This window comes from Opisthocomus hoazin, chromosome 10 (genome assembly GCF_030867145.1).
Source record: "Opisthocomus hoazin isolate bOpiHoa1 chromosome 10, bOpiHoa1.hap1, whole genome shotgun sequence".
In the NCBI taxonomy this organism is placed as follows: Eukaryota; Metazoa; Chordata; class Aves; order Opisthocomiformes; family Opisthocomidae; genus Opisthocomus; species Opisthocomus hoazin.
In genome coordinates this window covers 32,575,129-32,599,363 of record NC_134423.1, presented here as the reverse complement: position 1 = coordinate 32,599,363, position 24,235 = coordinate 32,575,129, and the positions used below count along the sequence as shown (strand labels likewise).

The 24,235-nt window shown below is 66.0% G+C and overlaps 1 protein-coding gene across 3 annotated transcripts in view; it reads left to right on the top strand.

Annotated features, from left to right (window-relative positions):
* Positions 1–24,235, top strand: part of RASGRF1 (Ras protein specific guanine nucleotide releasing factor 1) — a 74,885-nt gene that overhangs the window by 35,341 nt on the left and 15,309 nt on the right. For 2 of the 3 annotated variants that reach the window (XM_075431236.1, XM_075431234.1), the window contains exons 2-14: positions 3,877–3,983; positions 5,504–5,651; positions 9,988–10,080; positions 11,942–12,195; positions 14,723–14,802; positions 15,283–15,476; positions 15,995–16,104; positions 17,660–17,778; positions 18,294–18,454; positions 19,200–19,263; positions 20,733–20,869; positions 22,543–22,625; positions 23,868–24,116. In XM_075431236.1, the coding sequence (XP_075287351.1) occupies positions 5,538–5,651; positions 9,988–10,080; positions 11,942–12,195; positions 14,723–14,802; positions 15,283–15,476; positions 15,995–16,104; positions 17,660–17,778; positions 18,294–18,454; positions 19,200–19,263; positions 20,733–20,869; positions 22,543–22,625; positions 23,868–24,116 (1,658 nt within the window). In that variant the 5' untranslated portion in view covers positions 3,877–3,983; positions 5,504–5,537. The remainder of the gene's footprint in view (positions 1–3,876; positions 3,984–5,503; positions 5,652–9,987; positions 10,081–11,941; positions 12,196–14,722; positions 14,803–15,282; positions 15,477–15,994; positions 16,105–17,659; positions 17,779–18,293; positions 18,455–19,199; positions 19,264–20,732; positions 20,870–22,542; positions 22,626–23,867; positions 24,117–24,235) is intronic. The other variant, XM_075431235.1, reaches the window with a different exon arrangement.

Below are 24,235 nucleotides of genomic sequence, written 5' to 3'. Positions count from 1 at the left end.
GGAGACCTTCTCGCTCTCTGCAGCTCCCTGACAGGAGGGGGCAGGGAGGGGGGGTTGGGCTCTGCTCCCCAGGAACCAGCGACAGGACGAGAGGCGATGGCCTCAAGCTGCGTCGGGGGGGTTCGGGTTGGAGATTGGGGAAAATGTCTTTCCTGCAAGAGTGGTCAGGGGTTGGGACAGGCTGCCCAGGGCAGTGGGGGAGTCCCCATCCCTGGAGGGGTTCAAACACCGTGTGGATGTGGCACCTGGGGACGTGGTTTAGCAGGCGTGGGGGTGTTGGGGTGACGGTTGGACTTGATGATCTCAGAGGTCTTTTCCAACCTGTGGTTCTATGGAGAACGCCCCGTGTTGAGGAACCGCTGGAGGAATTGCCCCTGGTTCCTTTGCCGGGAGGCACAGCGAGAGGTGCTTCGGGCAGGGGTGTCGGTGCCCCACGGCAGCGAGTGCGTGGGGTCTGCGCGGGAGCAGCAAACGGGCGCGAGCAGCAGCCAAGGCGAGCTGCGGGCAGCGTGTGCCCGGCGCTGGGCAGCGCTGAGCACCCCGCGGGGCTGGGTGCGGGGTGATGCTCGCGGCGGGGGCTGGTCCCGCGTCCGTCCCGCCGCCGAGCCGCGGCCCCAGCGCGGTGAGCGCCGCTGGAACCGCTCCCGAGCTGTCGGGTTTGATGTGTCGCTGGGATAACAGAGAAGGATCATAATTTAGGCAGAGATAAAAGGTGGTGGGAGTTTTATTATTCAAATATAAAATAACTTCCTCCCTGCGAGCGCGCTGCACTTCCTGGGTATTGTAGAGGGATAAATCAGAGTGACACGGAGCTGCGGCACCGCTGCTCGCGGGAACCGGCTTTCCGTGGCGCGTGGACCGAACCCTCGCGCCCGCGGCCCCGCAGCGGCTGCCGGAGCTGCCCCGGCCGTGGCGGGGGGCTTTCGGCCCCTCACCGCCCCGCTGCGCTGCTGACCGCCTGGAAGCTGCCGTTTGCGAAAGCTCAAACGGGGCGAGCTGGAAGCCGCCTGACGAAGAGCTTTGGGCGCCGTGGGGTCGGGAGGTGCCTCGGTGGGCGAAGCAGCGGCAGCGTGGGCAGGGTGGACCCCGGTCCCCGGCCCCGCCGCGGGCTCTGCCACCCCTTCTTTTAAAACCCAGCAGGTCCCAAAGCTGTGCGAGGTGCTGCCTTCCCTGGGAGCTCTGGTGATGGTCGGGGTGCTGTAACCCGGCGCGATGCCCGGTGGGCTCCAGGCTCTGGGCGGTTCGCTCGCCCGTGGGTGGGCATCGTCCCCGGGGACCCGCAGTGCCCGGGAAGGGCAGCCCGGGGCTCGGCGTCCCGTCCCCTCGCGCCGGGCAGGCGCCGCGCTGGGGGAGCCCCGGGGGCATCTCCCCGTGTTGCTGGTGCCACGGGCGCTCCACCGAGCCCCGGCTGTCGGTGTCGGTGGAGCACGGCACGGTGAGCGCGCACACCGGGGCGGTTTGTCCCCGCGGCACCGGGAGCTCGCAGGGCATCGGGGCCGAGGAGGGGCTTTGCCACCCCTCGCATCCTGCGGGCAGGACACGGCGCTGGGGAGCGGGTGCTTGGCACTGCCCTGGCACGGCTGGTGATGTTCCTCTGTGGGGGTTTGCCGGGGAGGACTTCCAGGCGTGCCAGGCTGAGCTCTGTTTGATGCTGTGTGCAGGGGAAGGGCTGTGAGTGAGGTGGACACAAAGCAGGGGAGTGCAACTACTGCACAGTTTCAGAGACCCAAAATTTCTGGTGAATTTTCCATCAGAGATGTCTGGTTGCCCATAAAAGCCTTTGGGGGTGGGAGGGAGAAGGAAGGGGGTGAGAAGCGGAGGGCTATGGAGCGCTGCAGCCGTGGCCTGCAGGCAGAGGCGAGCTGCCAGCCCGGCTGCCCGAGCTCTCGCCGTCCTGGTGGGCTGGGGAAGGGGTGGGAGGCAGATGACGGCGTGTTTTACCGTGGGGAAGGCTCCGTAAGGAAAAGACTTGTCTGCAGGATCAGCCATGTAAAGGTACTGCACCGAAAGGATCCTGGGCAGAAGCGGAGGAGATGCGTCGTCACAGGAGCAAGCGGCTGCTCCCCGAAGGCGAAAGAGCTGCTTCGGAAGGGGGCTTCCTTGGCACCCCTGGGCCTGGTTAGGGACGGGAAGGGGACAAGAGAGATGGGATGCCCCAGGCACCAGTACAGGCTGGGGTGGACCTGCTGGAGAGCAGCTCTGTGGAGAGGGACCTGGGTGTCCTGGTGGACGACAGGGTGACCATGAGCCAGCAGCGTGCCCTGGCTGCCAAGAAGGCCAAGGGGACCCTGGGGTGCATGAGGAGGAGTGTGGGCAGCAGGACGAGGGAGGGTCTCCTCCCCCTCTGCTCTGCCCTGGGGAGGCCCCATCTGCAGTGCTGGGTCCAGTGCTGGGCTCCCCAGTTCCAGAAAGATGAGGAGCTACTGGAGAGAGTCCAGTGGAGGGCTGCGAGGATGAGGAGGGGACTGGAGCATCTCTCCTGCGAGGAGAGGCTGAGGGAGCTGGGCTTGTTCAGCCTGGAGAAGAGAAGGCTGAGAGGGGACCTTAGAAATGCCTCTAAATATCTGCAGGGTGGGGGTCAGGAGGACGGGGCCAGACTCTTTCCAGTGGTGCCCAGCGACAGGACAAGGGGCAACGGGCACAAACTGGAGCAGAGGAAGCTCCAGCTGAACCCGAGGAAGAACTTCTTCCCTCTGAGGGTGCCGGAGCCCTGGCCCAGGCTGCCCAGGGAGGCTGTGGAGTCTCCTTCTCTGGAGATATTCCAGCCCCCCTGGCCGCGGTGCTGTGCCCCCTGCTCTGGGTGACCCTGCTTGGGCAGGGGGCTGGGCTGGGTGACCCACAGAGGGCCCTGCCAACCCCACCATGCTGTGGGTCTGTGATTCTGTGAGGAGGAGAGGGAGAGCTGGGAGGGGTAGGGCTGAGGGACATGGCTCCGTTTTGGGGGTGCGGTGAGCAGTACCCCCGGTGTTCAGCGCAGGGCCGGTGATGGTGCTGGACCGGCCGGCCGTACCGGGTGAGTGCCGGCGCTGCCTGCAGCCCGCAGCTCCCACGCCAGCTCCTGCCTGCCCTGCGTGCCCGTCCGTGCCTTCATGGTGCCAGGGAGCAGGCGGCTGCTGCCCGGGGCGCTTGGGGTTGGTTTTTTATTTGCCACGGTGCCTGTTAATTCAGATCCCTCGTGAAACCTAACGGAGGAGCTGATAATGTCAGGCTGAGCTTTTTCTGGTGGGTTTCGTCTCAGCCCGGTTATTCCGGGCAGTGCGCGGCTTTGCAGCGTGGTGCCCGTTTCCTGGGAGACCACGGGAAAGCAGCGGAGCAGCGCAAGCCCCGGCCGCCGCGGCTGCCGCCGCGCGCAATTAGCACAAATACTGTAAATGTCAAGGGAGCCTAAATATAGCCCAGCGCTCGGTCCTGCCGCGCCGTCGCCCGTCGGAGCCTCCCGGCTCGAGCGGTGCCAGCGCCTGGGGCCGCGGCTCTGCCCGACGCCCAGCCCCGGGCGGCAGCGGGGCTGCCTGCGGGTGCCCGACGGTGCCGCTGCGGGCAGCCCGGGCCGGGTCCAGCGAAACGCCCTCGCTCGCCCACCCCTGACCCCGCGGCGATCGCCCGCAGCCCCCCGGCGCTCGCTGGGTTTGGGTTCCTCCGCAGCCCGGTCTGTGCCCGCCGGGATCTCCCCTCGGAGGCTGCTCGGCCCCGTCCTCGCCCGTGGCACGGCTGCGCGGCCGCGTTTCCCCGAGCGCTGAGGGCAGCACGTCCCGGCCGTGCTCCGGGTGTTTCAAAACGTTTTTTTTCACATTAAGCGACCTGTGGTGGACCATAAAGTGCTGTTCCAGGGGCCCTGTGCGAGCCAGCGGTAACCTCACCCTCCCGTTGCCCCCGCAGCACTACTTCACCGTTAATTTCAACCACGAGAACCAGAAGACCCTGGAGCTGAGGACCGAGGACGCCAAGGACTGCGACGAGTGGGTGGCAGCCATAGCTCACGCCAGGTATCGCGCTCCGCCGGCGCAGACCCGGCGACGGGGCTGTCGGAGGCGAAGCCGTGCCCGAGGGCGGCTGCGGGCAGGGAGCTGTTGAGCTGAGCGCCTTTGGTCCCCAGCCCCGTGTCGCGGACCCCCGTGCAGAGCAGGAGGCTGCGGTCAGGTGTCCCCCCCGGCTCTGCGCCTGCCCGTCCCCATCCCCGTCCCCGTCCCACGGCCGCTTCGGCAGGCTGGCACTGCCCGTCCCAGCCCGGCGCCGGAGGGATGCCCGCCTCGCCGTCCCCTTCAAAGACCGTCAGGAAGGGTTTCATCTGGAATAGCGGAAATGGGCCAAAGGCGGTTTTTTCCAAGCTCCCGCGTCTCTGCCGTGGGAGTGCTGGCGCAGCCGCGTGTCCGGCGAAGGAGGGTGCTGGGCTGGCAGCGAGAAGGGGGAGCACAGGAGCGTTGTGTGCGGGAGATGAGGGAAATGCCATCGGCTGCCGCACCTCCACGAGAGCAGATGTTCTTCAGAGCTTGTGCCACAAGTGTCCTCCTCGTTAAACTTGTGGGACATGATAGTTGAGAGCAGTTTGGCCATCGGTTTATTTTTTTTATGTTTCCAACCATTTCCTGAAAATTTCACAGAATCCCAGAATCCCAGCATAGTGGGGGTTGGAAGGGACCTCTGGGGTCACCCAGCCCAACCCCCTGCCCAAGCAGGGTCACCCAGAGCAGGCTGCACAGCACCGCGGCCAGGCGGGGCTGGAATATCTCCAGAGAAGGAGACTCCACAGCCTCCCTGGGCAGCCTGGGCCAGGGCTCCGGCACCCTCAGAGGGAAGAAGTTCTTCCTCGGGTTCAGCTGGAGCTTCCTCTGCTCCAGTTTGTGCCCATTGCCCCTTGTCCTGTCGCTGGGCACCACTGGAAAGAGTCTGGCCCCGTCCTCCTGACCCCCACCCTGCAGATATTTAGAGGCATTTCGAAGGTCCCCTCGCAGCCTTCTCTTCTCCAGGCTGAACAAGCCCAGCTCCCTCAGCCTCTCCTCGCAGGAGAGATGCTCCAGTCCCCTCCTCATCCTCACAGCCCTGTGCTGGACTCTCTCCAGTAGCTCCTCATCTTTCTTGAACTGGGGAGCCCAGCACTGGACCCAGCACTGCAGATGGGGCCTCCCCAGGGCAGAGCAGAGGGGGAGGAGACCCTCCCTCGCCCTGCTGCCCACACTCCTCCTCATGCACCCCAGGATCCCCCCGTTGACTTTCTTGGCACCCAGGGCACGCTGCGTTGCCTTTTCTGTTTGCACCCTCACAGTGAACCCAAGTCCTCTCCCAGCTCTGAGCAGCTGCATCCCAAACCCGAGAGCCGTCTCCAGTCCGTTCACCCTGTGGGTACCCTGAGCCGGAGGGGCCAGGGCAGCGCGTAGGCAGCCGGGCAGGGACCCCCCCACGGCAAACCGCAGCGTGCCCGCACCTCGCTTCGCTTGCGCGTCCCGGGGGTCCGCGGCGGCGGGTCCAGGGGGGGGGGCGAGGAGCTCACGGCCGCGTCTGCCTGCAGCTACAGGAACCTGGCGACGGAGCACGAGGCGCTGATGCAGAAGTACCTCCATCTCCTGCAGATCGTGGAGACGGAGAAGACCGTTGCCAAGCAACTCCGCCAGCAGATCGAGGACGGGGAGATCGAGATCGAGCGCCTGAAGGCCGAGGTGAGGAGCCCGGTGTCGCCCCGGGGGTGCACGGCCGCTGCCCAGGGCGACCCGCGGGCTGCGGGCGGGCGGGCGGGCGGGCGGCATCGCTGCGCTGGCGGGGACCGGGGACGCCGCAGCCGGGGTGTTTGGGCGTGTTTGAACGCCATCGGGCTGGCCCCTTCTGCAGAGAGGGGCGAGGGCTTCGCCTTCGCTGGGGGTTGCTCTGGCAGGAGCCGTGCGGCCGTGGCTGCGCCGTGCCGGCGCGGTGCCCACGGGATGCTGCCGCGGCGGGGAAGGGCTCGCGCCAGCTGCGAGCGCTGGGGCACGGGCTGGTGAGCCGGGCCCTTGGGTCAGGAGAAGGTGTTGGGGCGGGGATGGAGGCTCCGTACCGTAGCATTTCTCCTTCCTTTATTTAACCCTGGGTACCTTGGTCACAGAATCACAGAATCACAGAATAGTAGGGGTTGGCAGGGACCTCTGGGGGTCACCCAGCCCAACCCCCTGCCCAAGCAGGGTCACCCAGAGCAGGGGGCACAGCACCGCGGCCAGGTGGGGCTGGAATATCTCCAGAGAAGGAGACTCCACAGCCCCTCTGGGCAGCCTGGGCCAGGGCTCCATCACCCTCAGAGGGAAGAAGTTCTTCCTCGGGTTCAGCTGGAGCTTCCTCTGCTCCAGTTTGTGCCCGTTGCCCCTTGTCCTGTCGCTGGGCACCACTGAAAAGAGCTTGGCCCCATCCTCCTGACCCCCACCCTGCAGATATTTGTAGGCATTTCGAAGGTCCCCTCTCAGCCTTCTCTTCTTCAGGCTGAACAAGCCCAGTTCCCTCAACCTCTCCTCGTAGGGGAGATGCTCCAGTCCCCTCCTCATCCTCGTAGCCCTCCGCTGGACTCTCTCCAGTAGCTCCTCATCTTTCTTGAACTGGGGAGCCCAGCACTGGACACAGTCGGACCCCTCTGCGTGCTGCGTGCCTGGCGGTAGTGTCTGCCAGAGGGTGCAAAGCCAGCGGGGTAACGAAGACGGGGAACAGGGGTCTGTGGGCCCGGGGGGGACCCTCTGCCGGGTGCAAGCTGCAGCCGTCCTGATAGCCCGGGTACCTCAGGGCATTAATGTGCCCGGTGCCGTAAGTGACACGGACGCCTCGCCGAGAAGCGAGCGTCTCTGCAGTGAGGGCAGCCCCTAAAACCGGCCGCCCGTAGCTTGTCCCAGCAGCTCTCGCAGCCGCTCGCTGTGCAGCACTTTGCGGCGCTGGGTCATGGGAAGGGTGGCACGGCGCGGGTTGTGGCAGACGGCACCGGAACGCGGAGATGGCTCGGCAGACGGTGCCGGGGAAGCCGGTGTCTCGAAGGCAGATGCTTGGAGGCGTGGGTCTGTGTGGCTGCAGCCAGCCCAGGGACCCCCTCGGCGCCTGGGCTTTGGCTGCCGGCGGGTGTTGGTGCCGGTGCTGCCGCCGGACCCTGCTCGTGCCTGGCAGGGAGGGCCGGGCAGTGGCTTCATGGAGAAGGTGGCCGGGAGCGGGTCCTGCTGCCCGCTGGGCTGAGACCTCGACCCCGGTCAGCCCAGACCTCGGAACGGCCGCGGAGGAGGCAGCTGGGGAGGCGGCGAGGGCGGGAGCGGGTTGGTACCTCCTTAGGGTGGTGTTTTCCTTGTGTTTCTGATTTTTGAGTTAAAAAGCGCACATCAGTGGCAATCCCCGGCCCTGGGTCGGGGCGGGCAGGACGCTGAAGGCTGCCTTTAGTCTCGGGGAACCAGGATGCTGCCAGCCTTTCCCAGGAGCAGCTTCAACACCGCTGAATTTGTGCTCTCCAGTAGAACAGGATCAGCCCCAAAATGGGCCCGGCCGCAGCCCACGGCGCCCGCTCGGTGGGGGGGTTCTGCTGGGGCCCCAGCCCGGCGCCGGCCGGGAGCGCCTTGGCCCGGTCCAGCCTCCAAGCCGGGCTGGCTCCGCTCCCCCGGGAGCGTGGTCGGCGTAAGGGACAGCGGGGCGGCGAGCGGCGGGGCGTGGGAGATGTGTTGGGACCCCTGAAGCCAGCTGAAGGGTGAGGCTCAGCGACGCTGGGCAGAGCTGCAGCCCGTCCCCTCCCCTGTGCCCGGGTACCTTTGGTGTCACCGTGTGTCGGGCTTTGCTTTTCTACTCTTCCACGTGCTTTGAAGCAGAGATCAAATAATCGGCTTCTGCTTTAATGTGCAAATGTTGCTTACTCAATTTTAAAAAAAAGACACCAAAATAAAACCACGGCAGCGCAAACCCGCTCCGTGGGTCCCGGCCGCGATGCACCCGGAGCAGGCGCGGGGAACGGCTTCGGTGCGGAGGGGGTGCTGGGGATGTCTGGCGACGTGAAGCTCCCTAGGAAAGCACAGGGTGTGGAGAAAATCGCTGAAGTCTCTTCTAGAATCTAACCCCATGGAATAAAATGGGGGGAAGCCGATTGAGCTGCGTGGCAGCCGCGTTGGTGCCGGTGAGCCCGCGGCCGGTGCCTCCGGCGCGGTGCTGCTCCCGCGGCGGCCGGCGTGGCTGGGCGGCTGTGCTGGGCGCGCAGCGGTGGGGGGGTTGGGGCAGCCCCCGTCTGAGCCCCTCGAGAGCGGCCGGGTCGCACCAGTGACACGCGGGGCCAGGGCTCGGACTCATCCCCAGCCCTGTGCCGGGACCCAGCCCCGCCGTCACCCTCCCTGCCGGCACCGGGCGGTGGGAAGCCCCGGGGATGCCTCCACGCTGACCGCGGGACGGCCGGCTCTGGGGCAGAGCTCGACGCCGAGGGGCGTTGGTTCGGTGACCGCGTTGACCCCACAGCAGCTTTTAGCTTCTTACGGCATGGAAACGCGCAGCTCTTGGTTAGTTTGGGTTTTCTCACAGCCGTCTCCTCTTCCCGGGCGGGGACCGTGCACCCGGAGCCGCTTCTGCCCCCGTCCTGCTCCCCCGGCCGCCGGCTGCTCTTGTCCCTTGCTGCGCCTTCACAGAATCACAGAATCACAGAATAGTAGGGGCTGGAAGGGACCTCTGTGGGTCATCTAGTCCAACCCCCCTGCCGAAGCAGGGTCACCTACAGCAGGCTGCACAGGACCTTGTCCAGGTGGGGCTGGAATATCTCCAGAGAAGGAGACTCCACAGCCTCCCTGGGCAGCCTGGGCCAGGGCTCCGTCACCCTCAGAGGGAAGAAGTTCTTCCTCGGGTTCAGCTGGAGCTTCCTCTGCTTCAGTTTGTGCCCGTTGCCCCTTGTCCTGTCGCTGGGCACCACTGAAAAGAGCTTGGCCCCATCCTCCTGACCCCCACCCTGCAGATATTTGTAAGCATTTCTAAGGTCCCCTCGCAGCCTTCTCTTCTCCAGGCTGAACAAGCCCAGCTCCCTCAGCCTCTCCTCGTAGGGGAGATGCTCCAGTCCCCTCCTCATCCTCGCAGCCCTCCGCTGGACTCTCTCCAGCAGCTCCTCATCTTTCTTGAACTGGGGAGCCCAGAACTGGACACAGCACTGCAGATGAGGCCTCACTAGGGCAGTGTAGAGGGGAAGGAGAACCTCCCTCGTCCCTTCCTCCCTGGCAGCCCAGAGACGGCGAAGCAGCGCGTGCAGGGCGGGTGTCGCAGTGCCAGCGTCGCTGGGAGGGCTCCGGCTGAGACAGATCTCAGTGCCTTCCCCTCCAGAACTTTTTGGAAAGCACTCTCTGTGTTCTGGGTTTTAGTATTTTCTGTAAAACCAGAATTCAAATCACGTCTTTCCCAAGTCGCATTTTCTCAGTGGCACCGTTTCTGTTTCCCTGCCCTTTGCTGTAGCTTCACAAAGGGATGCGGCCGTGGGGCAGGGACGCGGCCGTGGGGCAGGGACGCGGCCGTGGGGCAGGGGCACAGCCGTGGGGCAGGGATGCGGCCGTGGGCAGAGGACTCAGAAAAAGTACAGGCGAGAAATGGTAAAAATTGAAATGCTTGGAGCTAGCGGGAGTCGATCGGGTTAGTGCTGGAAAGCTGTGACCGGATGGGAGTTTGTCCCTGTCTGCGAGTTTTAGGGTGCAAATGACTCGAGATTTTTCTGCCGTTTTCTCTCCAGCTCGTTTCTTAGCGGCTCGCCCGTGGAGGCTGTCCTGGGAATGGGGGATGCGGTTTGCACTGGGAGCCGGGCGGGATCCCCGGGTCCCTGTCTCGGTGCCGGGGTGCCGGGGGTGGGCGATGCCCCGACAGCTCTGCAGCGTTTCTTCACCTGCTTCATCCACCCATCTCCCGTCGAGACAGGATCCGCACAATGTGTCCCCGTAGCTGTGACTCCACGGGGACGCGCGCGGCGTTCCCCGGCGCTGCGTGGCAGCGGGGTTCGCCCTCGGCCCCCGGGACGCGCCGGGGCGGCCGCTGACGCCCGCCCTGTGCCCACAGATCGCCTCGCTGCTCAAGGACCACGAACGCATCCAGGCCGGCCAGACCAGCGCGCCCAGCGACGATGACAGCGACATCAAGAAAATCAAGAAGGTGGGGGGCGGCGGGGGGCGGCGCGGGGCCGGAGCTCGGCGGGGCTGGCACGCGTGGCAGCCCTGCGCCCGGGGCTGGCCACGCCGCTGGCCTGGGGACCCTTCTGAGGAGGTGCCTCTGCTAACGGGGAGGGGTTTTGAGGAGGAAAATGAGTTTTGTGGAACTGGAAGCCCTGCTGCTGGTTGCGTTTTCCCCTCGGGGGGCTCCCCGCTTTCCCCAGGCGAGCGAGGCGTCCCTGCCCGCGCTGGCTCACACACACACGGCCCCTCTCCGTCCCGCACGGCCGTGGTTACGTCTGTTATTTTTGCGAGGAAAAAGCCAAAGCCACCCCCCAGCAGCGTTCCTGCAGGGAGCAATAGACCCCGCGAGGAAATCTGCTCCGAATACAGGGCTGCCCGCAGCAGCAGACGCTGCTCGCCCCCCACCCCGCTCCCGTGGGCGATTCCCTGCGCCCGGCAAGCGCGGAGCTGCCTTGGCCACCCCGCAGAGCCGCAGAGGGGACCGGTGCTGCCGCCGCTCGGGGAGCGGGCCCTGCCCTCGCCTGACCCCCAGGAAAGCTCCTGCCAGCCCCGGGCGCTGCCCCGTGCAGGGATGTGGGGTTGGACCCCACGGCTTGGGGCGGCGGGCAGCAGCCGCACGCACGGACGGAGCTCTGGGCGCGGACTGGGAGGTGCTGCGGGTGCCGGTTACACGAGGAAGGGTCGGAAGCTTTTCTGGGTGTCTTAACGCGTCTCCGCATGTTTGGGTGCCCAGGGGGGCTTTGGTGCCCCGGTTCCTGGGGCGATCGGGGGGTACTGGGCAGGGCAGAGCACCGGCAGGCCGTGAGTCTCCGTGCCTGCCCAGTCCTGCTGCCAGGGAAGCGCTGGCGTTGTGTCCATGCCGGGGGAGCTCAGGGGAAGGGTAGGTTTAGACTGGATATAAGGAGAAATTTTTTTCCACTGAGGGTGGTGAAACACTGGAACAGCCTGGAGAGGTGGTGGATGCCCCATCCCTGGGACCATTCCCGGCCAGGCTGGACGGGGCTCTGAGCAATCTGACCTGGTTGGAGATGTCCCTGCTCTCTGCAGGGGGTGGGGCTGGGTGGCCTCTGAAAGTCCCTTCCCACCCAAACCTTTCCCTTTTTCCCTTTTTCCCTTTTTCCCTTTTTCCCTTTTTCCCCCTTTCCCTTTTCCCCCCTTTCCCTTTTTCCCCCCTTTCCCTTTTTCCCCCCTTTCCCTTTTTCCCCCCTTTCCCTTTTCCCCCCTTTCCCTTTTCCCCCCTTTCCCTTTCCCCCCCTTTCCCTTTTCCCCCCTTTCCCTTTTTCCCCTTTCCCTTTCCCTTTTTCCCTTTCCCTTTTTCCCTTTCCCTTTTTCCCTTTCCCTTTTTCCCTTTCCCTTTTTCCCTTTCCCTTTTTCCCTTTCCCTTTTTCCCTTTTCCCTTTTCCCTTTTTCCCTTTTCCCTTCCCTTCCCTTCCCTTCCCTTCCCTTCCCTTCCCTTCCCTTCCCTTCCCTTCCCTTCCCTTCCCTTCCCTTCCCTTCCCTTCCCTTCCCTTCCCTTCCCTTCCCTTTCCACTCTATTCTACTCTACTCTACTCTATCCCATCCCATCCCATCCCATCCCATCCCATCCCATCCCATCCCATCCCGTCCTTGCCTCTCGCAGGAGTCTTCCCTGCCTTTCTGTAGCAGGGACGAGGGGACGCTGTCTGTCTGCAGAGAGCGAGTGCATTTCGTGGAGTTGCCGTCCGGTCCCCAGCCGGGGGGCTCCAGGCAGCAGCAGCCCCCTCGGCACAGAGCCCGGGAGCCCCTGCCCCGTGCTGCGCGTGGGCTGCCCGCCCGGCTCGTCGCCCGGCGCCGCTGACGCGGGCGCTGCTCCCTGGCAGGTGCAGAGCTTCCTGCGGGGCTGGCTGTGCCGGAGGAAGTGGAAGACGATCATCCAGGACTACATCAGGTCCCCGCACGCCGACAGCATGCGCAAGAGGAACCAGGTCGTCTTCAGCATGCTGGAGGCGGAGGCCGAGTACGTCCAGCAGCTCCACATCCTGGTCAACAACTTCCTGCGGCCGCTGCGGATGGCCGCCAGCTCCAAGAAGCCTCCCATCACGCACGACGACGTCAGCAGCATATTCCTCAACAGGTGAGCGCCGTCCCGGGCTGCGACGCCTCGGTGGCACCCGGCAGAGCCGGCAGCCTCCGGGCGGGCGCTGGTGTCCGCAGCCCGCTGCCCTCCCCCGGGGATCACAGAATCACAGAATAGTAGGGGCTGGAAGGGACCTCTGTGGGTCATCTAGTCCAACCCCCTGCCCAAGCAGGGTCACCCAGAGCAGGGGGCACAGCACCGCGTCCAGGCGGGTCTTGAATATCTCCAGAGAAGGAGACTCCACAGCCTCCCTGGGCAGCCTGGGCCAGGGCTCCGTCACCCTCAGAGGGAAGAAGTTCTTCCTCGGGTTCAGCTGGAGCTTCCTCTGCTCCAGTTTGTGCCCGTTGCCCCTTGTCCTGTCGCTGGGCACCACTGGAAAGAGTCTGGCCCCATCCTCCTGACCCCCACCCTGCAGATATTTATAAGCATTTATAAGGTCCCCTCGCAGCCTTCTCTTCTCCAGGCTGAACAAGCCCAGTTCCCTCAGCCTCTCCTCGTAGGGGAGATGCTCCAGTCCCCTCCTCATCCTCGCAGCCCTCCGCTGGACTCTCTCCAGTAGCTCTTCATCTTTCTTGAACTGGGGAGCCCAGAACTGGACACAGTACTCCAGATGAGGCGTTGGGGTGCTGGGTGCCGGGGGGCTCGCTGGGAGCCTGCAGCCTGGCCCCCGAAGCCGTGCGGCCAAACTCGCCGTCCCCTGACGGGCTAGTTTTCGTCAGTTAAACCACCTTTGAATCTTTATTTTAATGTCTGGATGTCTAAAACTGTGCAGATGCTGCTGGTGCTGGTTGTCCCATACCCAGTCATCCCCTTAAGGACCCTTCTCTGTCCTGTGTTGCAACTGCTAGGACATCCCATGCTCTCTCAGATAAGCATTTGGGTCTTTCCGTGTGGCCCTAGAAAATTTAGAAAAAATACCAGGCCATCTCAATCCTCAGTCCTCCGTCCAGCTTTCCGAGGAAAAAGACAGGTCATTACTACAAAGTCCACATGTGAAGAAAACAATCAATCACCATCTTCTGGTGGAACGACAAAACCATAATGGTGAGGATGAGGTTGCCGCCATATGACTTGTGGTGGCTGGGATCCAAGCAATCGCCACATCTCGAGCAGGTCAAAAGGGACAGGCACCTTCAGCTACGTCTCCTGTCACCGTTCTTGTCGTAACTTCTTGTTACACCACCGAAATGACCGCATTTTAATTTCTCCTGTGTTACACGTTGCGAAGCACTGTGAGTAGAATTACTTCTTTTACCCAAGTGCTCTGAAAGGTTTTTGCTTGGGACCAAAGCGCTGAGTTTGTCACTGGGGTGCACTCGAAAATAGACTCTAACCGAAGCCGCCCGGCCAGCAGGCGACCTGCTGCATGGTGGCACTGCCGCGAGGAGCGGCCGCGGGGCTGGTGGGTTGGGGCCTCGGCAGCGGGTCGGGGCTGCGGGAGCCCGTCCCAGCGAGCTGCTGGCTCTGGCAGGGGGAGGACGGTGTCCTGTGACCGACGGCGGTGGCAGCGGGCAGGCAAAGCGGGAGGATGCAGCTCTCACGGGAGACGGCTCGGAGGGGCAGGCGTAGCCTCTCCTGCAGCTGCGACGCGGGGCTGCAGCCGCTGCTGTGTGCCCGGAGCCGCCGTGCCCGGGGGGCTGGCGGGGTGGGAGCTGGCCCTCGCTGGCTCCCGCCAGGCCGCGGTGATGCCGAGTGTGCCGGCAGCGTGTGCCAGGTCTGACGGCGGCCGCAACGGCTCCGTCCCGCGGGCGGTGCTGGCACCAGTGGCGCGTCCCGCCAGCCAGCGCTGCCAGCCCTGGAGGTGCCGGCCGCCGGCCCTCGCAGGGGGAGCAGCTCCGGGAGCCGCGCTTGCAGCTCCGGGCGGTCGCTCCTGGCCCTCTCCTCCGCCCTTGCCCGCGCTGCGCGGGGTGCCAGCCCGCGCTGGAAGCCGAGACGGACCCGCACTGCAGAACCCAAATTCCCGTTTTCCCGCACATCTGGGCTGGTGGGAAGCCGGTGCCTTGGCTGGGGCCGGCGCGGGCAGAGCGGGGGCTCCCAGGCCCCCTCCTCGGCACCATCTCATCCGAAGGAGGACCCTCACCGTGGGGTCTTGTGGAGGATGAGTGGTGGAGGACCCGGGGCCGGCTCAGAGCACCCTGTGCTGCCGAGGCTGGGGATGCCAGCAGCATCCCCACCAGCCCCGGCACCCAGCACCCCTGCCAGCTGGTGGGCAGCAGGGCAGGGCAGGGGTGCTGGGTGCCGGGGAGCTGGGGGTGCTTTCGCCCCCCGCCAGCTGCTGGAAGTGGGGTCTGGGCTTCCCGGGGTCACTTCCGAGGGGAGCTTCAGGCTGCGGGGTTCCTCCCTCTCCTCTGTCCCTGTCCACCATGCCCTGCGTGCCTCCGGGGACCCCCGCTGCCCCCCACCCTGCGCAGCCCCCACCCCAGCCAGTCCGAGTCCCGCTCCCCTCTGCGCTGGGCGTTTCGTCTCATTACTCGTTATTTGCTGCTTGCGCGTCTGCCTTTTCACCCCTGGGTTTGTCTTTCAGTGAAACAATCATGTTCTTGCACCAAATCTTCTACCAAGGCCTGAAGGCGAGGATTTCCAGCTGGCCGACGCTCGTGCTGGGTGAGCGCCAGCTGCCCCTCGCCGTCTCCTTCCCGCGCGCCGGCAGAGCCGAGCCCGCGCTGCTGCTCCCAGCGCAGCTCCGCGGGCGTTTTGCTCGCCCGACGGCAGCGGCGAAGCGCGTCGCGCCGCGCGTCGTTGCTTGTTCGTGTCGGTCGCGGAGGCGAGGACCAGAGCAAAGAACCCCAGAGAGACCCAGTTCCTGCGTCGCTGGTTCTGCTGGGTGGTGGGAGCGGGGCTGGACCGCGCAGAGGAGAGCTGGTGCTGAGGAGCGTCCGATGAGACCCTCAGCTGGCACTGCCGGGTGTCTTGGAAACCCAAACTGGGCAGACCCGGGGCTTGCACGAGCACCACGAGGCGCTGGGGGCTGCCCCGGGCGGGATCCGGGGCTGGGGAGGGTCGGGAGGGGGGGATGCAGTGCCGGGACCCCGGGGCGCGGGCTGGACCAGCACACCCACCTCCCCCCCGCCTCTCTGCCCGCAGCCGACCTGTTCGACATCCTGCTGCCCATGCTGAACATCTACCAGGAGTTCGTCAGGAACCACCAGTACAGCCTGCAGATCCTGGCGCACTGCAAGCAGAACCGCGACTTCGACAAGCTGCTCAAGCACTACGAGGCCAAGCCTGACTGCGAGGAGAGGACCCTGGAGACCTTCCTCACCTACCCCATGTTTCAGGTGACCGCTGGCGCGGGGGTCGGCCCCCGGGGATGCCACCACAGCGCGGTGGGGTGGGGTGGGCTGAGCGGTGCAAAGCCCAGCCCCACAGCGGGCGTCGGGTGGTGGGGAGGCAAAGCCCGGGTGAAGATGGCCTGGGGCTGGACCCTGCATGGTCCCACGCTGCTCCCGGGACCTGCCCAGGCCGTTGCTGGGCTCGTCGGTGCTGCGGGAGGACTGTCCCTGGGTGAGGCTGCCGGCTTCCCAGTTCCCCCACGCCACTGGGACCCGGGTGGGGCACAGCAGTGTCCTGGGCACAACCCCGCGCCGTTCCCCTCTGCGTTAAGTTTCAGCACAAAGAGCTTGGAAGCTCAGGGGGCCCATACGGCATGATGGCCCCGGCCGTGGCGGCTCGGGGAGCGGCGCAGGGTGGGCGCCCGCAGCCCCCCGTGCCCCTGCAGCCCCCCGTGCCCCCGCAGCCCGCCCGCTCCCCGCGCTGCGCCGCGGCTGACGCCCCGCTCCGGTCTGTCGTGCCGCAGATCCCGCGGTACATCCTGACGCTGCACGAGCTGCTGGCTCACACCCCGCACGAGCACGTGGAGAGGAACAGCCTGGATTACGCCAAGTCCAAGCTGGAAGAGCTGTCCAGGTCAGACCCCCGCGCTCTCGCGCCGGGCGGTTCGGGTGCCGGCGCGGTGTGCCGCCCTTGGGTGGGCAGCGTGGGGGGCTGGGGCAGACCCTGACCCGCAGGGTTTGGAGAGGGTGCGGTGCCGGTGGGACCAGCCCGGCCAGGGGTTTGTACAGCACCCGCGGCGTGCGGCCGGTGGAGGTGGTGACGCAGGGGCTGCGCTGTCCCGCTGCGGTGGGACGCGGGGCGAGCTCCGTCCTCGGTTCGCTCGGAGCCCGCCGGCCGTCCCTGGTGAGGGTGAGAGCGCTCGCGGGTTTTCATCCTCGCCAGGACCAAAGGGCTCGTTGGCAGAGGGAGATCTGCGGGCTCGTGCCGGGTGCTGTGCGCGGCGGCGCGGGGAGCTCACCCAGGACCCTCCGGCTGCGCGGGCACCGTGCCGGCAGCGAGCAAAGCCCCGCGCCCGAGGTGCCCTGCGCCAAGGCGCCCGGTGCTGCCGTAGCCAGGACCTGGCCTCCCATGGCCCTCGTCCCCAGACCTTCCAGTGCCTTCTCCCGCCCTCCGGTGCAGGTCGTCCCCGGGGCGGCTGGACGGGGGCCCAGCTGCCGCTGGCTGCACATGGCGTTTGCCAGGGCTCCTTGATGCCGGACTGATATAAACTTACAGATATCTGCAGGGTGGGGGTCAGGAGGATGGGGCCAAGCTCTGTTCAGTGGTGCCCAGCGACAGGACGAGGGGCAACGGGCACAAACGGAAGCAGAGGAAGCTCCAGCTGAACCCGAGGAAGAACTTCTTCCCTCTGAGGGTGACGGAGCCCTGGCCCAGGCTGCCCAGGGAGGTTGTGGAGTCTCCTTCTCTGGAGATATTCCAGCCCCGCCTGGCCGCGGTGCTGTGCCCCCTGCTCTGGGTGACCCTGCTTGGGCAGGGGGTTGGGCTGGGGGACCCACAGAGGTCCCTGCCAACCCCCACCGTGCTGTGGGTCTGTGATTCTGTGACTGCGGGTTTGGGAGGGCAGGGACAGCTCCGAAGGTCTGGCTCTGCCCTGCGCTGTCTGGTGCGGCCGTGCTGGGGGGGCTGGGGGGGCTGCCCCATGGCCGGGGGCCGAGTGCCTCCAGTGAGCGCTCCGGAATCGACCGCGATTCCCCGTCTCCCATCCTCTCCCTCCGCAGGCCGTGGACCGGTCTGCGTGTCCCGTGCCAGCGTATTGCAACGGCCCAAACCCCCCGGCGCGCCTCGGTCCCCAGGAGATCCGTGGAGTTCCCATCCCTTTCCCCGCTCTCACGGAGCGGGGGCGTCGGAGGGGGCTGCCGATGGGGGGGCCTCTCTGCCCTAAACCTGAGTTTTGAGGTTTCGGAGGAGGAAGCACGCGTGTGTCGTGCTCAGAAACCCAGAGGAGCAGCCCCGGCTGGGGTGCAGGTCACCTCCCGAGCGGCACCGATTGCGGCGACTGCCGAAATTCCCGTGGCGTTCCCCTGGGCTCGGTCTCACCTAGCGCAGCCCCCCCGGCGTGTCCAGAGGGCTCTGCCGGGAAAACAGCAAATCTCATCCGAGCCCCCGTTTCGCCTTCTCCCCCCTGCAGGATAATGCACGATGAAGTGAGTGAGACCGAAAACATCCGAAAGAATCTGGCGATAGAGAGGATGATTATCGAAGGGTGTGAAATCCTGCTGGACACCAGCCAGACCTTCGTGCGACAAGGTACGGTGTCTGCGTCGACCGCCCTGCCCTGCGCGCTCCGTGCAGAGCCCCGCAGCCCCTGTCCGCTCCTCCCCGCAGCCCTTCGCCGCGCGGGCTGCTGACATTTCAAAATACGACCTGTTCCTGAATTTTCTGCGCTCGAGAGCACCTCGCTTGCAGGCAGCCTGGGCGCTGCGTTGTGTCGTGGCACGGAGCAGAACCTGCGTTTTAGCCGTTACGGAGCTCTGCCGTCGCGGGAGTAGCGGGACGTGCCCTGACCCCCCGGGCACGCGCGGTCCCGGACGAGCACCCACGCGCGGCGGGGGCTGTGGCTGGGCCCCTGCTCAGTCTCTGGGCCCCCCGGCAGCCGATGGCTCCTGGCCGGCCCCGGTCGCAGCCCCGGCGCCTGGGGACACGCTCGCCGCTGCCGCGCTCCGGGCACGCGGCGATGCCCTGCTCCCGGGCACCGAGCCCTGCCGCGCTGCCGCCGCTGCCGCCGCTGCCGCCGGTGCCAGGGACGGGTCTGTGCCCCGCAGGGTCCCTGATCCAGGTGCCGATGTCGGAGAAAGGGAAGATCACGCGGGGGCGGCTGGGCTCCCTCTCGCTGAGGAAGGAGGGCGAGCGGCAGTGCTTCCTCTTCTCCAAGCACCTGATCATCTGCACCCGGGGCTCCGGAGGCAAGCTGCATCTCACCAAGGTGCGGGGGGCCGGCGAGGGGTCCCGTGCCTGCCGGGCTTGGGGTGCTGCTGCTCCCCGGGGGGGCGGCCGGGCTCTCCTGGTGACCCCGGGGACCACCGTGCCCTCCCCGGCTGCAGCCCCCCAGGGTGCCGGGCTGCGAGCAGGCGAGCGATCGGATTCATTTCGCGTGGTCGGGACGCCTTGGCAGTGCTGCGCGGGGCTCTGAGTCACGGGCGAAGATGAGAAATTACAAATTCTTGATAAAAGAAGTTATCCTGATTTGTGGCAGAAACCTTCACAATCTGTTCAGTGAGAAACTTAAATTATAGCCTAGGTTTGTACGTAACGCTCCCGGTCCCCTCCGGTCCGCTCCCAAGACTCGTGCTTTTGTTGCTGCAAGTTTTGCAGTTAATTGAGCAAGAATCTTACAGAAATTGCTCATTACTGGCATTAAATTATCAGTTTGAAAAATTACAGTCCATGGCAAAGAGTTGGTAATTACAACAACAGACTTTTGGAAAATTTAATTTAAAGCTCATATTAAATAATTTATAAACAGATTAGCTGATGGGCTGTACAGGGAGAACCGTGATATCCCAGCAGTCAGGGACTGGTTTTTTCCCCGGGAAAGCGGGCGCTGCGCTGGCCGCGGGCTGTGCGTGCAGCGGGGCAGCGTCGCCCCGTCCCCGTCCCCGTCCCCGGGAGGGGTGGGCTGCGGTGGGGGTCCGGTCCCTGCCTCTGAACCCCGGCTCCCGCCCCTGCAGAACGGCGTGATCTCCCTCATCGACTGCACGCTGGTGGAGGAGCAGGAGAGCACCGACGAGGACGGTAGGTGCCGTGGGTACCCCCACCCTCGCGGCGCGCTCAGCCCCACCGTGGGTGCAGGATGGGGGTTGGCTGCTGCATCTCCCGGCGGGTGCTGGGCACACAGGGGCGTCTCGGAAAGCAGAGTCGCAGCTTCTTGGGGGATGAGGAGCTCCCCGTGACCCGGCAGTGTGCGCTGGCAGCCCCGAAACCATCCCCACAGCGTGGGCACAGGGCGAGGGAGGGGGTTCTATCCCCTCTGCCCCGCTCTGTGAGACCCCCCGGGAGCCCTGCACCCAGAGGAGGCCCCAGCAATGACCCGAGGGCTGGAACCCCTCTGCTGGGAGGAGAGGCTGGGAGAGCTGGGGCTGCTCAGCCTGGGGAGGAGAAGGCTGCAGGGAGACCTGAGAGCAGCTGCCAGGGCCTGGAGGGGCTGCGAGAGAGCTGGGGAGGGGCTGGGACAAGGGCAGGGGGTGACGGGACGAGGGGGGATGGCTTTGGGCTGAGAGAGGGCAGATTTAGATGAGCTATTAGGAAGAAATTCTTTACGATGAGGGTGGTGAGGACCTGGCCCAGGCTGCCCAGAGAAGCTGTGGCTGCCCCCTCCCTGGCAGGGCTCAAGGCCAGGTTGGACGGAGCTGGGAGCACCCTGGGCTGGGGGCAGGGGTCCCTGCCCATGGCAGGGGGGTGGGAACCAGATGATCTATAAGGTCCCTTCCAACCCAAACCATTCCATGATTCTGCTCTGGGCCCCTCCTTGCTGGCTGCCCGCATTGGAGCAAATTCAGCTGCTGAACAGATTAAAGGAAATCATGATCTACTGGCTGGATTTAATGAAGTCAGTTATTTACTGTGAACCAAACAGATGCACATTTATGCAAATCTGACCTTCCCAAGGCGGCAGCGAGCGTCACAGCTCGGCGCGAGCAAGTGGAAAAAGGCAAAGGCGCTGGATGTCCCCAGCCATGCTCGCTGAGCTGCAGGTTTCTGAAGAAGCGCGGGCTCCTGGCTCCTGTCCTCAGGAGGAGTTTTCTAAGACGTGCTGGGCAGCCGGGTTCTCCCCTGGCACTTGGTGCCAGGACCCCAGCAGCAGGCTGAAGTAGATATATAGATATATATAAAAAAATGCAAAATCTTTACCAATACATCTCAAAAAATGGTACAAAAATACAGTATAAAAATGCAGCCTCCAGTATAAGACTCGCAGTTACAGCAACAGCTTCTAGAAGGTCAAGTCCAAGACCAGCTACTGCGTGCGGCGGTGAGGACGTGAGGGACGGGGCAGCCGAGCCAGGGGGTCGGCTGCGGGGGCCTTCGCCCCGTGCGCCCGCTGGGCAGACCGGGTTTGCAAACCCGGAGCCTTTGCCCAGCAAACCCGTCCCGTCCCTGCGAAACGCAGCAAGCGTCTTCAGCCCTGGAGAAAAACCGTGCTGGGGGAGGGGGGCTGCGGAAGCCTTTTCGCCATCACTGTGTGGGGTTTTTCTATCCCAAAGCGAAAGCGTCGGGGCAGGACGTCGACCACCTCGACTTCAAAATCGTGGTGGAGCCCAAAGATTCCTCGTCTTTTACGGTCATCCTCGTGGCCTCGTCCAGGCAGGAGAAGGCTGCGTGGACCAGCGACATCAGCCAGGTAGGACGGAGGTGTCGGGGTGCCGAGCCCCCCCGGGGGTCCCTGCCCGGCCGCCCGCCCGCAGGCAGCGTGGGGCACCCGCAGCGAGCGCTTTCGCGGCGCCGTGCTCGGGACCCGCTGCGGGCGAGGTGGGGCTGCGTCGGGCTGCTGCGAGCAGCGCGGGCGGACCCCAGACCCAGGGCACCGTGCGGAGGGCGGCTTGGGGCTGGGGGGCACCCAGAGCCCGGCCGTCACCCGCAGCGTTTCTGGAGGAGGAGGAAGGGGACAGAGCCACAGCAGCCGGGAGCAGGGTCTCACGGTCTGGATTCCTCCTCGGACTCGGACGCGTGGTCCCAGTTTGCACCTGCGCTTCCTTTGCTCGGTGCGAGTGACTTCGAAGACGTTTCTTCCCAAGTGGAAGAGGAAAAGTTGTTGGTCAAATAGGGCTTGGCTCGGGCCACCTCTGTCTGCCATGTCCCCACCCGCGTCCCCTTGCTGAGCATCGGTTCCGAGCAGAGCCGTGGGCAGGAGCTGGGGCCAGCCCCGCGCAGGGAGGTGGCAGCTCCTCGTCCCGCTCCCTGCAGGGCTGGATCTCCAGCCCGCGCCGGGGTCTCCAGCCTGCACCGGGGTCTCCAGCCCACGCGGGGGTCTCCAGCCCACGCCGGGGTCTCCAGCCCGCTCTGGGGTCTCCAGCCCGCTCTGGGGTCTCCAGCCCACGCGGGGGTCTCCAGCCTGCTCTGGGGTCTCCAGCCCATGCGGGGGTCTGCAGCCTGCGCCAGGGTCTCCAGCCTGCACCGGGGTCTCCAGCCCGCTCTGGGGTCTCCAGCCCACGTGGGGGTCTCCAGCCCACGCCGGGGTCTCCAGCCCACGCAGGGGTCTCCAGCCCGCTCTGGGGTCTCCAGCCCACACGGGGGTCTCCAGCCTGCGCAGGGGTCTCCAGCCCACTCTGGGGTCTCCAGCCTGCTCTGGGGTCTCCAGCCCACGCAGGGGTCTCCAGCCCACGCGGGGGTCTCCAGCCCACGCGGGGGTCTCCAGCCCGCTCTGGGGTCTCCAGCCCGCTCTGGGGTCTCCAGCCCACGCGGGGGTCTCCAGCCCGCTCTGGGGTCTCCAGCCCGCTCTGGGGTCTCCAGCCCACGCGGGGGTCTCCAGCCCGCTCTGGGGTCTCCAGCCCACGCAGGGGTCTCCAGCCCACGCGGGGGTCTCCAGCCCATGCTCCTGCCCAGCAAAGCCCTTGGAGCCGAGCCGGCAGCGAAGGGAGCGGTGCTGCTCTGCTGCCCTCGCTCCAAGAGCACCCAGCAGCGCCGGCTGCGAGCGGAGTTTAATGACGGCGATAACGGAGCAGAGCCGGTTTCTGGTGACGCTCGCGATGCCTCGGTGCCTGCCCGCACACCCTGACCCCGGCCAGGTCCGGCGCGGGGAGCTGGGGAGCGGCTCGGGGTGACGTTTGCCCCAGAGCGGGGCTGCAGGAGCGTGAGCACGAAGCTCCTGCTCGCCCGCAGCAGCTCCTGCCCCTGCCGGCTGTGCCCTCCCAGGGCAGATCTCCCGTCACGCAGGGCACGTGCAGCCAGCAGGGCTGTGTCCCGTCTGCATGGGGCCAAGCCCGGGCTCCCCCACGGTGCGTCCGAGGCGGGTGGGCAGCGGGGCCGTCCTCCCCGCCACCGCCTGCTCCCACCTCCCACCCGTGTCTCTTGCAGTGCGTGGACAACATCCGCTGCAACGGCCTCATGATGAACGCCTTCGAGGAGAACTCCAAGGTCACCGTCCCCCAGATGATCAAGTGAGTGCTGCCGCGGCCGGGCGCTACCGGGAGCCCCGGGCTCTGCCCGGCCCCGTGGCACAGCTCCTGCTGCAGCCCCGTGGCACAGCTCCTGCCCGGCCCCGTGGCACAGCTCCTGCTGCAGCCCCGTGGCACAGCTCCTGCCCGGCCCCGTGGCACAGCTCCTGCTGCAGCCCCATGGCACAGCTCCTGCCCAGCCCCATGGCACAGCTCCTGCCCAGCCCCGTGGCACAGCTCCTGCCCGGCCCCGTGGCACAGCTCCTGCTGCAGCCCCGTGGCACAGCTCCTGCCCAGCCCCGTGGCACAGCTCCTGCTGCAGCCCCGTGGCACAGCTCCTGGCCAGCCCTGTGGCACAGCTCCTGCTGCAGCCCCATGGCACAGCTCCTGCCCGGCCCCATGGCACAGCTCCTGGCCAGCCCCCTGGCACAGCTCCTGCCCGGCCCCATGGCACAGCTCCTGCCCAGCCCTGTGGCACAGCTCCTGCCCAGCCCCATGGCACAGCTCCTGCCCAGCCCCGTGGCACAGCTCCTGCCTGGCCCCATGGCACAGCTCCTGGCCAGCCCCCTGGCACAGCTCCTGCCCGGCCCCATGGCACAGCTCCTGGCCAGCCCCATGGCACAGCTCCTGCCTGGCCCCATGGCACAGCTCCTGCCCAGCCCCGTGGCACAGCTCCTGCCTGGCCCCATGGCACAGCTCCTGCCCAGCCCCGTGGCACAGCTCCTGCCTGGCCCCGGGGCTCTCCCCTCTGCACAGGCGCTCGCCTGTGCGGCTCCCAGCGTGGTGACGAGGAGCGCTAATTAGCTGGGAGAGGAGATTTGTCTGGGACTGTGCCTGGGGAGGTGGGGAGGGCAAAGGGGAGACCTCAGAGGAGAAGGAAAAATAGTGAAGGCGGGGGGTGTGAGCCCCCCGGGGGCGCGGGGCGGGGGGCTCTGGGTGCTGGGGTGCAGGGGCAGGGGTCTTCATTCCTGGGGCCCCTCGGGGACGGTCGCTTCGTGTTTTTCACGCCTGCCTCTGCCTGTTGAGCACTGCGCACCGTTTCCACCCGTTGCGGGCTGGGGTCTCCTCGCTGCCCCCGGGCAGCGTTTTGCCCGCGTCTCGCTCGGGGACGAGCGAGGCTCCTTCTCCGCCGGGGACCTGCGCTGCTTTGCGTCGTCCCCACGCGTCGCGGCGGGAAGCTGCTCGCGTGACGCAGCTCTTGGCCTCGCTCCAGGCTGGAACCACCGATGTCTTGTCTCTCTGCAGGTCTGACGCCAGCTTGTATTGTGATGATGTTGACATTAGGTTCAGTAAAACGATGAATTCCTGCAAGGTCCTGCAGATCCGCTACGCGAGCGTGGAGCGGCTCCTGGAGAGGCTGACGGACCTGCGCTTCCTGAGCATTGACTTCCTGAACACGTTCCTGCACTCGTACCGCGTCTTCACCACCGCCCTCGTCGTCCTCGACAAGCTCATCACGATCTACAAGAAGCCGATCAGTGCCATCCCCGCACGGTGAGGCTGCGTGCGGCGTCGCTGCGATGCCCGTGCCGGTGCCCCGACTGCCCCGAAGGTCCGCTGTCCCCTCTTCTGTCCCGCGTCGGAGCTCTGCTCCCCAGCCCCGCCTGGCCCTG